The 14,061-nt window shown below is 42.2% G+C and overlaps 1 protein-coding gene across 4 annotated transcripts in view; it reads left to right on the top strand.

Moving 5' to 3' along the window:
• The window catches only part of LOC112221578 (DENN domain-containing protein 2D), a 57,903-nt gene extending 45,832 nt beyond the window's left edge, over positions 1-12,071 (top strand). For 2 of the 4 annotated variants that reach the window (XM_024383719.2, XM_024383720.2), the window contains exons 5-14: positions 294-406; positions 510-579; positions 688-765; positions 1,262-1,402; positions 4,331-4,479; positions 4,614-4,785; positions 5,335-5,385; positions 9,169-9,250; positions 10,144-10,389; positions 10,583-12,071. In XM_024383719.2, coding sequence (XP_024239487.1) covers positions 294-406; positions 510-579; positions 688-765; positions 1,262-1,402; positions 4,331-4,479; positions 4,614-4,785; positions 5,335-5,385; positions 9,169-9,250; positions 10,144-10,389; positions 10,583-10,653 — 1,173 coding nt within the window. In that variant the 3' untranslated portion in view covers positions 10,654-12,071. The remainder of the gene's footprint in view (positions 1-293; positions 407-509; positions 580-687; positions 766-1,261; positions 1,403-4,330; positions 4,480-4,613; positions 4,786-5,334; positions 5,386-9,168; positions 9,251-10,143; positions 10,390-10,582) is intronic. The other 2 variants (XM_024383717.2, XM_024383716.2) reach the window with 2 other exon arrangements.
• Positions 12,072-14,061: the final 1,990 nt, after the last annotated feature.

The following is a 14,061-nucleotide window of genomic DNA, read 5'->3' as shown; positions in this document are numbered from 1 at the left end:
AGTTGTAGAAACATCTCAAGGATGATCAATGGCAACAGGATGCACCTGAGCTCACCTGAGCTCAATTTCTAGTCATAATAAATGGTCTGAATACTTATGTAAATGAGGTAGTTAAAATGTAAAAAATAAATAAATTTTAAAAAAGATTTGTGAAATATTCTTTGTTTTCGCTTTATCATTATGGAATGTTGTGTGTAGATTGAGGAAAAGGCTGTAACGTAACAAAGTGGAAAAAGGGAAGGGGTCTGAATACTTTCCAACTCTCGGTCGTTCTGTCTCTCACTCTCACTCAGAGGGATGGGATGGTGAGATTCCAAAAAGAGGAGGAAGAAAAGACCCTGAAGGCCATCACGCTCTTCTGTTTCCCTGAGGGGATCAGCTGGGCCCCCCTAACAGAGTACCACAGGTAACGCTGCACCTGATATGAATGTCCTTTATTTTTTCATAGTGGGAAAGCTGGGTGTGTTGTTGATGATCAAATATAAATGCTCTTTCACACATTTCTCTAGTGAGACATTCTCCTTTGTCTTGACTGAGATCGATGGCAGTAGAAGGAATGGATACTGCAGAAGGCTACTGGTAAGTTTCACTTTGGTATTTCACTTCAGATGCTCTACCTTAAGATTTATTATAGTGTGACAAATGTCTCCTTATTCCTCTGTCTGTTTCTCCATTGTTCTTGCCTAGCCCCACGGCAACGGAGCGCGCCCCCCTGAGGCCTTCTGCATCATTAGCAGGCTGGCTTGTTTCGGACTCTTCTCCAAGGTAACCCGCTCGAAGGTTATTGGATTTCGGCTGTCAACAATCAGTGTTTTGCACAGAGAGCATGGATGAGTTGAACTGGGCAGAACCCTGGGTGTAACGATGCTCACTCAGATTTCACCATTAAAGGGATATAGGCCACTTTTTTGTGTTTTTGAACTGATACAATCAATTCCCATACACATAATTCACTCTTTTTCAGTGGTGCCCCAAATCTTTTGACATGAATATTGACACACACCACCACTACACTATCACTTAGGCTAGTGGGAATACTAAGCCCCACCGTTTACTTCCTCGTATACTTATTTCTGCTGCACCATTCATTGTGGTTTCTGTTGGTTTTGTGAAGGGCTTGAAAGTTCACCCACTGAAATGTGCACTGAGGGTGTGTGTGTGTGTGTGGGGGTGGGTGTGTGTGTGTGGTAATTGTTATTATTCCAGTGGTGCACAATGACGATGTCTGAGTTGGAATATTCCTGTCGGTCTTCTGGTGCAGATCTTTGACGAGGTGGAGAAGCGACACCAGATCTCCATGGCGATGATTTACCCATTCATGCAGAGCCTTAGGGAGGCAGCGTTCCCCGCCCCAGGCAACACTGTCAAGATCAAGAGCTTCGTTCCTGACAAGGGCACCGAGGTTAGCACCCTGACTTAGCCACATTACTAAGTTAGTATAGCATAAGACGATTTCGACACCGACCATCTCAGATTGTGTTGAAATAATTTATTTTGTTAGAAACCGACGATTAGCATTCCTGAAACATTACTTTGTTGAAATATAATTTGATCTCTAGCATCCAATTCGGACCATAATTATTTCTAACAATGAGTATGAGGAATCTAATGATATGCTCAAAAGCCACCGACGGAGCACCTACACGCCAATCCCACCCTAACAACAGTATCATTTCTCTGTCTGACCATGGAGCTGAGGCTTGAACTATTGCTTCTTTATACTATGTAATGTTATTCCCTGTGAAAGTGAGGATTTATTTTCACCTGATTGAAGTCGCTTTCATTAGTTACCATAAATTAGTGTGAAAGTACCAGATTTTACCCGCTACATGTCGCTCTTCCTGCTACTGTCAAGGCCATTTATCAATTATTCTGGTCTCTTTATTCATTTTAATCACAACATTTTCTTTGCAACCTTGGGTAGAAAACCAATAGCTTTTGCTGATTATGAAAATAAATTGTGTGGTCATTATCACAATTCAAGCCAGTCCTCCATGAAAGCAATTCAGTTTGTCCTTCTCTTAGGTTTAATCTGTGTCCAGGAAACGGACACTCTGTGTGGTTTATTCTCTTCAAAAAAGGTCTGGATTAGTTAGACCATTCCTGGTTTAAAGCAAACCATTAGGCCACAGCAGTTCTAATGGCTTCAATGTTATGGTCTTCAATGGTAAATGTCCTGAACACACTGTCTGGTGTTGGGTTTAATGGTAAATATCACTAATCATACTACATATAAAGATGTTTTCTAGTAATTGTATTGAAAAACATATGACTGCCATGCAATGGTTTAGAATTGTATTTTATTGTCACAACATTTTAGTCATAGCCCATTTCTCCATCAATGTTTTGGGCATGTAGGAAAAGTCTTCATATGAGAATTGCACCATAGGGATAGCCCTCAGAGAGCTGCCATTTGTTGGACAATTCAAGTAGAGTTGGGTTGAAGCATTACGTTTCTAAGAGAAGGACTTGCTTTCAGGAGAATGTATAAAAGGGTGTGGCAGGAGCAGGAACAGCAGCATCTAGTGGGCAAAACCTGGGGGCGTATTCATTATGCCGATTCTGTTGCAAAATGTTTCTTAAACGGAACAGGGAGGGGCCTACCTGAATTTGTCCAATATAAACTCTTGTTTTGCTCTGTTTACTTCCGTTTGGTTCTTAAATGGTGAACGTGTCCATAATGGATACACCACTGGTACTTTCACACTATTTTATGATAAATAATGCAAATGACATCAATGGCTAATTTCTCTGAACAGGGGAAAAAACCCATCAGAATCACAGGGAATACATTGAATGGGTGAGTAAGCAAAACTCCAAGCCGCAGCTCCATACTACGTCTCAGATATAGAGAACGGATGCTGGTTGTTGGGGTGGGGTTTAGGAGGTCCATGTGTGACTGACTATTTTGTTGGATTCATCATGTCTACCCAATGGTAGGATGATGTTAGGGCCAAATTGTATGTTGAGTACTATATTTGTTGAATATTGTGAGAGTCCTATAAAAGGGCCAAATTGGGTGCAATCAATTTAGTTTCAAATGTTCATTTCAACAAAATGTTTTATGGCTTGCTGACATGACATGGAACGACTCTATGGTCTTCCTTGAGACTTGGGTGGTATTCATTAGGGCACATCATAACAAAACATTAGGATGATGGGAATAATTGGTTGTAATGAAAACCAGAATACACAGTTCCAAAAGTTGAGAAATGTCCACATTAATTGGTGATGAGCAATATGGTGGAAACCTACTCAGGCCCCGTCACCAATCTGATCATCCAGGCCAGGAGAAAAGAGATTCTGGATGAGGGGTACTCCTCTTCCAAGCTACAGGAAGTCAAAATAAAGCACACAGCTAGAGATCTAGGAGACACAACGCTAACAAGATGCACAAAGCCAGTTGGACGGACACACACACAGCTAGTGAAAAAGGAGACCATGCCAGCAGCTGGAGATGCATTGACTGAAAAGAAAAGGAAATCCATTTAGCCTGGGATAATGCTGATAAGAAAAGAGATGCACTAGGGCAGAGGTGACACACACAGCCAACGTGACAATAGGAAGTCAACAATGCCTGCAAGAATAGTGGACATTTGTGTACACACATTCCACAGTGTGTATGTTTAGTCATTTGCATTCATTTTGGATAACCCCAAGTTACTGCTCTGGCACCATTGGGCAAAGTGTGGTGTATATGACTGGTTAAACAAAACATCTGTGTGTCTACACACACACAGCACTGATATGTGTGTGTGTGGTGCTGTGTCTGAACCTGCCCTCTTACTCAATGTTCCCCCAGGGCTAAAATGGCAGTAACACCAATCTCATCCTGCAACATTCCATCTTTCAGGTCCTTTTTTCCACAATTAACCCCCACACACACTCTAGTTGTTGCTGTATTGTATCTGTACGTTTAGGTGTGATTACTTTTAGTAAACTGCTATATATTTCAGCAAGTACACTCATTATGAAAAATTGAGGCTGAACTATGCCTCAGAAAAATCAACTGTGCCGCAGTTGTGGCTGGGACATGCTTTCAATGGGACACTTGTAGTTAATTAGGAGGGTACCCCGACTAGGATTCAAACCCTGTCCCCATTGACTGCCATTCCAAAATCTTTGCGCCATTATACCAAGAGTTAAGCCATGCTTATCAACAGGCTGAACTATCTTGAGGTAAAGTTGTTCCCCGCTTGCTCGCATGACAAAAAAATAATAAGAATCCATTAAACAATAAATCAACTTTATTACCTTACTGTATGTAACATGTTGGTGACGGTGGGGACATTTACTGTATATAACAATAAGAATTGACTGTCTCCTCCAGATCATCAGTCTGACGCGTCCATTGGACTCGTGGCTGGAGCACGTGGACTTCCGCACGCTCTTCCGTTGCTTGACCAATGAGGAGGTGGTGCTGGTGTTCGCTGCTGCCGTTATGGAGCGACGCATTGTCTTCATAGCCGTGGAGCTCAGGTACTGCGCACACACCATTATTTTAGTCGTCTCAGACACGCATGCGTCAACTTCATCAATTGAGAGCTTAACTACTTCACACAGTGACACACACACACACACACACACACTGAATAAGTCTGACCCCTCCACAGCACCCTGTCCCAGGTGATCCACGCTGTGGCCGCCCTCCTCTATCCATTCACCTGGCAACACACTTTCATCTCCATAGTCCCTGAGATCCTCATCGACGTTGTTATGGCCCCCACCCCCTACCTGCTGGGAGTGCAGAAGCGGCTAATGGATCAGGTCACGGACCAGACCGACGTGAGTCCCCCTCCCCATTAGCCTTGGACACCCTGATCATGTACATTACGAAAGCCATGGGAACCGGTCGGCAGGAAGACTCTAAACAGGGGTAAAGTACGGTAGAGACTTTGAATAATAGAAGGATGGCCCCCTGAGACTACAGCAGTGTTAGCACCAGAGAAACGTTAAGGATTAGAGCTGCTAATGTGGGCCTTTCAGAAGCAACCCATTACCCCTTGGATAGGTATAAGCAATATGGCAAAGTCTGCTAGCCTCTCTGTTAAAGTGCAGGAACTTCCAAGGAGGTAGGGGCTAAGGGGTTGTTCCTGGATCAGAGCCACGGTCTATCTCAATTCATCTTTCCTTGCCACCTCAACATATTGGAAGAGGTCAAAGGTTCCCTCCCCTCAGACCTTCTCCAATGCATTCTGATGAGTTGAAGATGCGAAGAATCAAGGATAGATGATTTGAGAGATCCCCTGAATAACTGGATGGAAAGTTTGGTAGTCTAGTTGTAATGGTAATGGATTGGTGTTGAAATAGTAATTCTAGGCTCTGTTCACACAGCTCCTTGTGGTGGACTTGTCAGAGGATCGGAAGGACACTTTCCTAGTTCAAGTAAGTGTCTGAAATATCTGTCCTGTGTTGTCTGAAGAGTGGAACGAATGGCCTACGTTTACAGACACAATTAAGTATCACATTTACTTGAACGCATGCTTTTGAATTGCACTTACATATGCACTATGCAAAAATCGCTCCACCATTTCCTGGTTGCTAAAATTCTAATAGTTTTCCTAATTTCAGTTTGACAAGACAAGCAAGTATAGTGTAGAGCAGGAATGGGCAACTGGCGGGGCCCCTCTTTTGAAGGCCCTCATATACAGTACCAGTCAAAAGTTTGACACCTACTCATTCCAGAGTTTCTTTATTTTTTACTTTTTTCTACATTGTAGAATAATAGTGAAGACATCAAAACTATGAAATAACAAATGGAATCATGTAGTAACCAAAAATGTGTTAAACAAATCCCAATATATTTTATATTTGAGATTCTTCAAAGTAGCCACCCTTTGCCTTGATGACAGCTTTGCACACTCTTGGCATTCTCTCAACCAGCTTCATGAGATAGTCACCTAGAATTTGTGTAATTTCTTCTTAGGGCTGCAATCCCGTTAACGGGATCGATATGACAACAGCCAGTGAAAGTACAGGGCGCCAAATTCAAAACAACAAATCTCATAATTAAAATTCCTCAAACATACATATATTTTATATCGTTTTAAAGGTAATATTGTTGTTAATCCCACCACAGTGTCCGATTTCAAATAGGCTTTACAGCGAAAGCACCACAAACGATTGTTAGGTGACCACCAACTCACAGAAAACCCAGCCATTTTTCCAGCCAAAGAGAGGAGTCAAAAAAAGCACAAATAGAGATACAATTAATCACTAACCTTTGATGATCTTCATCAGATGACACTCATAGGACTTAATGTTACACAATACATGTATGGTTTGTTCAATAAAGTGCAAATTTATATCAAAAAATCTCAGTATACATTGGCGCTTTATGTTCACTAGTTCCAAAAACATCCGGTGATATTGCAGAGAGCCACATCATTTCACAGAAATACTCATTATAAATGTCGATGAAAATACAATTCTTAGACATGGAAATATAGATATACATCTCCTTAATACAACCGCTGTGTCAGATTTCAAAATGACTTTACGGAAAAAGCAAACCATGCAATAATCTGAGACGGTGCTCAGAAACATAAAAAAAATATCCGCCGTGTTGATCAGAAATCATATTATAAATATTCCCTTACCTTTGATGATCTTCATCAGAATGCACTCCCAGGAATCGCGGTTCCACAATAAATGCTTTATTTGTTCGATAATGTCCATTATTTATGTCCAAGTAGCTACTTTTGTTTAGTACACAAATCCAAACGCTTGTGCAGGTCCATCCGAACATCGGACGAAAACTTCAAAAAGTTATATTACAGGTCGAAGAAACTTGTCAAACTAAGTATAGAATCAATCTTTAGGATGTTATCATAAATCTTCAATAAAGTTCCAACTGGAGAATCCCTGTGTCTGTCTGTAGGAAAGCCATGGAACGCATGTCCCTATCATGTGAAATGCGCGTGACCAGGACCTGGCTCTCTGCCAGACTACTGACTCAAAGAGCTCCCATCCGGCTCCACAACACAGTAGAAGCCTCATTCAAGTTTCTAAAGACGGTTGACATCTAGTGGAAGCCCTAGGAAGTGCAACTTTATCCATATCCCACTGTATTTAATAAGGGCTGGGTTGAAAATCGACCAACCTCCGATTTCTCACTTCCTGTTTGGATTTCTTCTCAGGTTTTTGCCTGCCATATGAGTTATGTTATACTCACAGACATCCTTTAAACAGTTTTAGAAACTTCTAAACTTCTAGTGTTTACTCTGGGCACCTTTCATCCAAGCTACTCAATACTGCCCCTGCAGCCATAAGAAGTTAATGCGTTTGAGCCAGTCAGTTGTTGTGTTGTGACAAGGTAGGGGTGTTAGCCCCATTTGGTAAAAGATCAAGTTCATATTATGGCAAGAATAATCAGAGAAATGACAGTCTGTTACCTTTTACATGAAGGTCAGTCAATCTGGAAAATTAAGAACTTTGAAAGTTTCAAGTGCAGTCGCAAAAAACATTAAGTGCTATGATGAAACTGGCTCTCATGAGGACTGCCACGGGAAAGGAAGACACAGAGGATAAGTTCATTAGTTACCATCCTCAGAATGGATGGTAAGTTCAAGTAACAGACATCTCAACATCAACTGTTCTGAGAAGACTGCATGAATCAGGCCTTCATGGTCGAATTGCAGCAAAGAAATCACTAAAGGACACCAATAAGAAGAAGATATTTGCTTGGGCCAAGAAACTCGAGCAATGGACCTTAGACCGGTGGAAATCTGTCCTTTGGTCGGAGTCTCATTTTGAGATTTTTGGTTCCAACCGCCGTGTCTTTTTGAGATGTAGAGTAGATAAGCGGATCTCTGCATGTGTGGTTCCCACCGTAAAGCATGGAGGGGGAGGTGTGATGGGGTGCTTTGATGGTGACACTGTCGGTGATTTATTTACAATTCAAGGCACACTTAACCAGCATTGCTACCACAGCATTTTACAGCGATACGCCATCCCATCTGGTTTTCAATTAGTCCCACTATCATTTCATTTTCAACAGGACAATGACACAAAACACACCTCCAGGCTGTGTAAGGGCTATTTGACCAAGTAGAAGAGTGATGGAATGCTGCATCAGATGACCTGGCCTCCACAATCACCCAACTTCAACCCAAATGAGATGGTTTGGGATGAGTTGGACCTCAGAGAAGGAAAAGCAGCCTACAAGTGCTCAGCATATGTGGGAACTCCAAGACTGTTGAAAAATAATTCCAGGTGAAGCTGGTTAAGAGAATGCCAAGAGTGTGCAAAGGGTTGCTACTTTGAAGAATCTCAAATTTAAAATGTATTTTGATATAACACATTTTTGGTTAATACATGATTCCATGTGTTATTTCATAGTTTTGATGTCTTCACTATTCTTTTACAATGTAGAAATAGTGAAAGAAGAACCTACTCAATCAAGGGTTTGAGTCAACGTTTTACTGGTACTGTATATATATATATATTTTTTTTTAACTTGGTGGGGTCTTCACTGACTGACTGCAAGTTAGAATAGAATGCACAGGGTGCAATTTTGAAACTTGGTTGTGCATCAGCAGTTTTTCACTTATGTCAGTCAGTCACTGAAAGTCACTCAATTAGCCCATGTCAGCTAACATTGTTTTAATTGGCCTCTAGACTAACTTAACAATTATCTAAACTTAGCAATTGTAGTTGAATTACCGGCCGGGAGGCCCCCATTTTGTTTTTGTTAGACAGTCTTACTCAGATTTCATATTCAAAACTGCAAACATTTCTCTCTACCCTTGGCAAAATGTGTTCAATGGTAGGAAATTGGCTGTAAAACAGCTAATTTTCTTCTCTGCCCCATGGCAAAATGTATAGAATTGCATGATATTAACTCTAAAACAAAAATAAATTATCCGCTTTCGAATATATTTTCAATTACCAAAAATATTGTATGTTCAGCTGTTTGAAGCTGGTGTACAAAACCGACAAGTAAAAGACACAAACAAAACTTAAGAACGGGAAGCATAGTAATAACACACACAGAACCGATTTACAGCTTCCTAGACTTGCGTTCAATGAGCGACAGATCTATAACTCACATTTCTATGTGAATTTGGTCAGGTCGCCCAAAAAGTTACATACTGCAGCTTTAAAACTATGGGGGGGATGTATTTTTTGCTTTGACATACCATTGAATACGGTTCCTCTGTTTCATAGATCGGGGATGAGAAGTCTATTCTGCCCCCTAAGCTTCAAGATGAAATACTGCAGGCACTAAGAAACAGGAAAGAAAAATCCAGTGAGTATTTTCATATATAAAAAAGCTGATTATCCAAAATGCAAATGATGTGTTGCATGGGGTATTCTTTCACGAAGTGTCCAGAGATTATTGCACTTTTGCAGCTGCAGTACCACATCAGGTGTTCAGATAGACATACGTTGACACAATTCAAATGTGATATGAATACCTGCCTTTTATTAACTGTAACCTCTGAAAATACTGGTGCCTGACAAAATAAATGAAGAACTTGAGTAAAAGGGGATACAAAGTATATTGAAAGTAGGTGCTTCCACACAGGTGTGGTTCCTGAGTTAATTAAGCAACTAAAACATTCAACGCCTAGGGGTCATGTATAAAAATGTCCAGTTGCCCATTATCTTGGCTACCATGGCTAGAAGAGATCTGACTTTTTGAGAGGTCTCAAAGGAGCATAGGGGGTTTAAAGTTGGTTTCAGTCACTAGATCTCAACCCAATTGAACACTTATGGGAGATTCTAGAGTGGCGCTTGAGATGGCGTTTTCCACCACCATCAACAAAACATTAAATTCTGGAATTTCTCATGGACGAATGGAGTTCCAGACACGTGCAGAATCTATGCCAAGGTGCATTGAAGCTTTTCTGGTGGCTCGTGGTGCCCCAACGCCCTATTAAGACACTTTGTCTTTACGTTGGTATATCCTTTATTTTGGCAGTTGCCTGTAGATTGCTTTATGCTTTCTTTGATCTTTTCGAAGTTATGAGAGGTTAAGGAAAATTAGCATGTGTCATCATAGTAACACAAACTGGTGGAAGGTCAATGTGATGCCTTAATGTGGTACTGGAGAGCCAGAGTGTTATGGCTCATGAGCACTCTCAAATGACACCCCTCTGAGGAGCCACCTGGACCGTGTGTGTACCATTTCCCCCTCAGCCGTGGAGGAGCTGAACAGCGTGGTCTCGGAAGCCTTCCTGCCCTTCTTCGTGAAGACTGTTGGCCATTTTGATTTGTACGTGACGCGGAACAGCAAGGGCCAGCCAGGGGTGTTCCAGAGCAGAGCCTTCTACAAGACCATCAAGTCCAAGACCACGCGGCACTTTGTCAAGAAGTTCCTCCAGACCCAGATGTTTGACCTGTTTATCCAGGAGGTGGAGCAGCAGCCAGCGAGCCCCCAGCAAGGTGCTTGTGCGAGGGAGAGTTTATTTAAATTATACATACTTACATAACCGAACAGTATTTGAAAGACGCTACTTTATGTGTTAGAAACCATTTCTGAAGTTGTTAACCATGGTAATGAAGCCAGCTTGTAATGAAGCCAGTTTGCTTATCATAAAGGAGTAAATTAATCATCTACTCTTTTTTTTTTTCTCAGGAATTTTCCACAAAAAGATTGTTGAATACCAGGAACAGAAGAAAAAAGAGAAGGCAAAGAAGAGACACTAAGTATGAATACACTGTAAACGAGGCCATGATATTACATTTACATTCGTCATTTAGCAGACGCTATTATCCAGAGCGTCTTAGTTTGTGCATTCATCTTAAGATATATGTGGTTGTCCCACCTAGCCATCTCTGTCATAGTAAGTGCATTATAGTAGCCATCAGCCAAGTCAGTGGTAGTATGGGTGTGGGGGATCTTTGACTGGGCTTAAAGGGAGGTGGTAGATAGGGGTACTCGGGTTGGGGTGTAGGGTAGAGCATAGCCTAGTGGTAGGGAGGGGCAGTTCCTCTTGCTTCTCCATAGGCAAGTACCATGGTCTTGTAGTGGAAGGCAAACTTCAACTGGAAGCCAGTGGCGTGTGCAGGGTGACATGGGTGAACTTGGGAAGGTTGTACATCATGCAGCGTTCGGGACAGGTTGCAGGTGTTTGATGCGGGGAACACAGCCCACAGTGCATTGCAGTAGTCCAGACAGGAGATGACAAGTGCCTGGATTAGCACCTGCCCCCATTCCTGCGTGAGGTAGGGTCGTACTCTACGGATGTTGAGTACGACCGAGACACTGCTTGGATGTTTGCAGAGAATGACAGGGTGTTGTCCAGGGTCACGCCAAGATTCTTTGCACTCCGGGCGGGGGACACCGTGGAGTTGTCAACCATGAAAGGAGAGGTCTTGGAGCGGGAAGGCCTTCCCTGTTAGGAAGAGCAGCTCCGTCTTGTCGAGGTTGAGCTCGAGGTGATTGTGTGTGTGTGTATATAAGGGATTTACTGTAGATGTGTGATAATATCTAGATTTTTAGATGTAGATGTAAATATTGGAAGTGAATAGTGTAGTTTAATGTATATAAAAAATACATGTTTTACTATTGTATTTTGTTTTTCCTATTTTTCTCACAAATTTCAATCTTCTCTCATTGATGAAACTCCAACTGGCTTGAGAGAGGCAAAGGTGGAGTCATGCGTCCTCTGAAACATGACCTGCCTAACCGCGCTCCTTAAAACCCGCCAGCTTAACCCGGAAGCCAGCCACGACAGGAGGAAACACCGCCCATCTGGCGACCAGGATCAGTCTGCTGGCACCCGGCCCGCCACAAGAAGTCACTAGAGCGCGATGAGCCAAGTAAAGCCCCCCCCTGCCAAACCCTCCCCTAAACCTGACGACGCTGGGCCAATTGTGAGCCGTCCTATGGGACTCCCAGCCACGGCCGGTTGTGGCACAGCCCCTCGGGAGGCCCAGTTTGATTTATTTATCTGTATGTGAGCAAGAGTATGTGTGAGAGGGGTTGGGGTAACAGTGGGTATTTTTAATGTGCTGCTACTGTATAAAATGATACACTGAACAAAAATATAAACGTAACATGTAAAGTGTTGGTCCCATGTTTCATGAGCTGAAATAAATAAACCCTAGGAATGTTCCATACACACAAAGCGTATTTCTGTCAAGTTTTGTGCACAAATATGTTTTACATCCCTGTTAGTGAGCATTTCTCCTTTGTCAATATAATCCAACTACCTGACAGGTGTGGCGTTTAAATAACAAGACTAGATTCAGAATTAGTGTTGGCTTCAGTCTGTTACCATCTGAACCTGCTACGATCAATTAGATGAAGCAAAAACAAATCTAGTTTTTTTGTGAACAACAAAATCCCTATGATTTATTTGTGGAAAAGTACAATAGCAGGAATTTGGTAGCATCAAAACTGTACATTTACAGATATAAAAAAGGCAAACTGGACTTTAATTTATAAAAAACATGTTTACCACCAAATGGAAGAATACTGAGTGAAGCAGGGACAGACTACCTGGACCGGTCCAATAAGGAAAAACAAATGTTCCATTGCAGAGGGACATCTGGGAATGCTGTCTTTATGTTTACAGAAACGTGGCTGAAGGACAATACACTCAACTGTGCATATCAACCATTCGATCCATTTTCCATTATGAATCGAACGACGGCTTATGGTGAGAGTAAGCTAGAAGTGTATGCTTCCAGATCAACATTTCCTGGTGTACCGAAGTTGAAAACATCTCTAGCTCCTGTTCACATGACCTGGAGTTTCTGATGCTAAAATGTCTCCCTCTCAGATGAGCTTAACACATTCTATGCTTGCTTCGAGGCAGACAATGCCAAGCCATTCAGGAAGGCTCTCGCTGCTACGGACGACCAGTGCTTTCGCTATCCGAGGCTGATGTGAGGAAAACTCTCCGGCCCAGATGGCACCCCTGGCCATGTCCTCTGAGTGTGTGCCGACCAGCTGGCGGATGTCTTCACGGACAGCTGGTCGTCCCCACTTGCTTCAAGGAGACCACCATCATCCCAGTGCCCAAGAAAACCAAGGTGAGATGCCCAAATGACTATCCTGTCGTCGCACTCACCCCGGTCATCATGAAGTGCTTTGAGAGACTGGTCATGGCCCACAAGGCCAGCATGCCAGGCACGCTGGAACCACTCGAATTTGCCTACCACTCCAAAAGATCCATGGAAGATGCCATTTCCATCGCTATTCACACGGCCCTAACTAGGGCTATTGCAGTGACCGCATTACCGCCACACCGGCAGTCATGAGTCATGACCCGTTGAGCCACGGTAATCTCCTTTTATGCACGCTGGACATGTAGTACCCAACTCACTAACGATCATCAGGTCGCTAATGGCCCATTACTCGGGGCTCTATTGTCCCTCTAACCACTCTGACATAAATGCAATTGAAAATCACATCAAAAACTTGTCATCAAAACATTGTGCTTTTAAAACTCACCTCACTGTGATTGATCAATTTGAAAAAGTTCAACAACTGGTTGAAACTGAGTGGTTAACATTGTGGATGTTGTTTGAAAGCTTAACACAAAGAAATGGACAGTGCCTTCTAAAGTGATGATTCATTCAAAACCCTCATGCATATTAGAGCTGATGGATACACATAGGCCTATATTTTACCCCCCCCCTCAAAAATAAACCAAATTAAAATAATGATCGTGCTTTTATACAATACATTGCCTACCGGCATATTACAGAAGGCAGAAAAATGTAAACAATAAAAAGGATTTAATTGAGTTAGCCTACAGAACATTATAGTGAATTTGTATTTTGAAAAGCCTAGTAATAGGGAATTTTTTTATATTTTCATAATTAGACTGACACATTAACTTCAGCTACAGAATATCTCACCACCGTATCTATCTCCTCCCCTCTTGCCTTCATTGCTTTCTACAGCGTGTTGAGAGGGGCTGTCAACAGTTTAATGAAAGATGTTTCGTTGATGTTCCCGAACAGATTTCACTTTGTTTCCCAAATTAAGCACTGGGTAACTGCAGGAACAGGGCTGGAGAGCCCATGGCATACAGAGTTTGGGGGGAATGTCACTTGTGCATGGCGAAATAACTTGAGTAGCCTACCCCACATGGGATATAC

This window comes from Oncorhynchus tshawytscha, linkage group LG22 (genome assembly GCF_018296145.1).
Source record: "Oncorhynchus tshawytscha isolate Ot180627B linkage group LG22, Otsh_v2.0, whole genome shotgun sequence".
NCBI classification, from domain to species: Eukaryota; Metazoa; Chordata; class Actinopteri; order Salmoniformes; family Salmonidae; genus Oncorhynchus; species Oncorhynchus tshawytscha.
The sequence above is the reverse complement of the archived record's forward strand: the minus strand, read 5'-3'. Positions and strand labels throughout refer to the sequence as shown.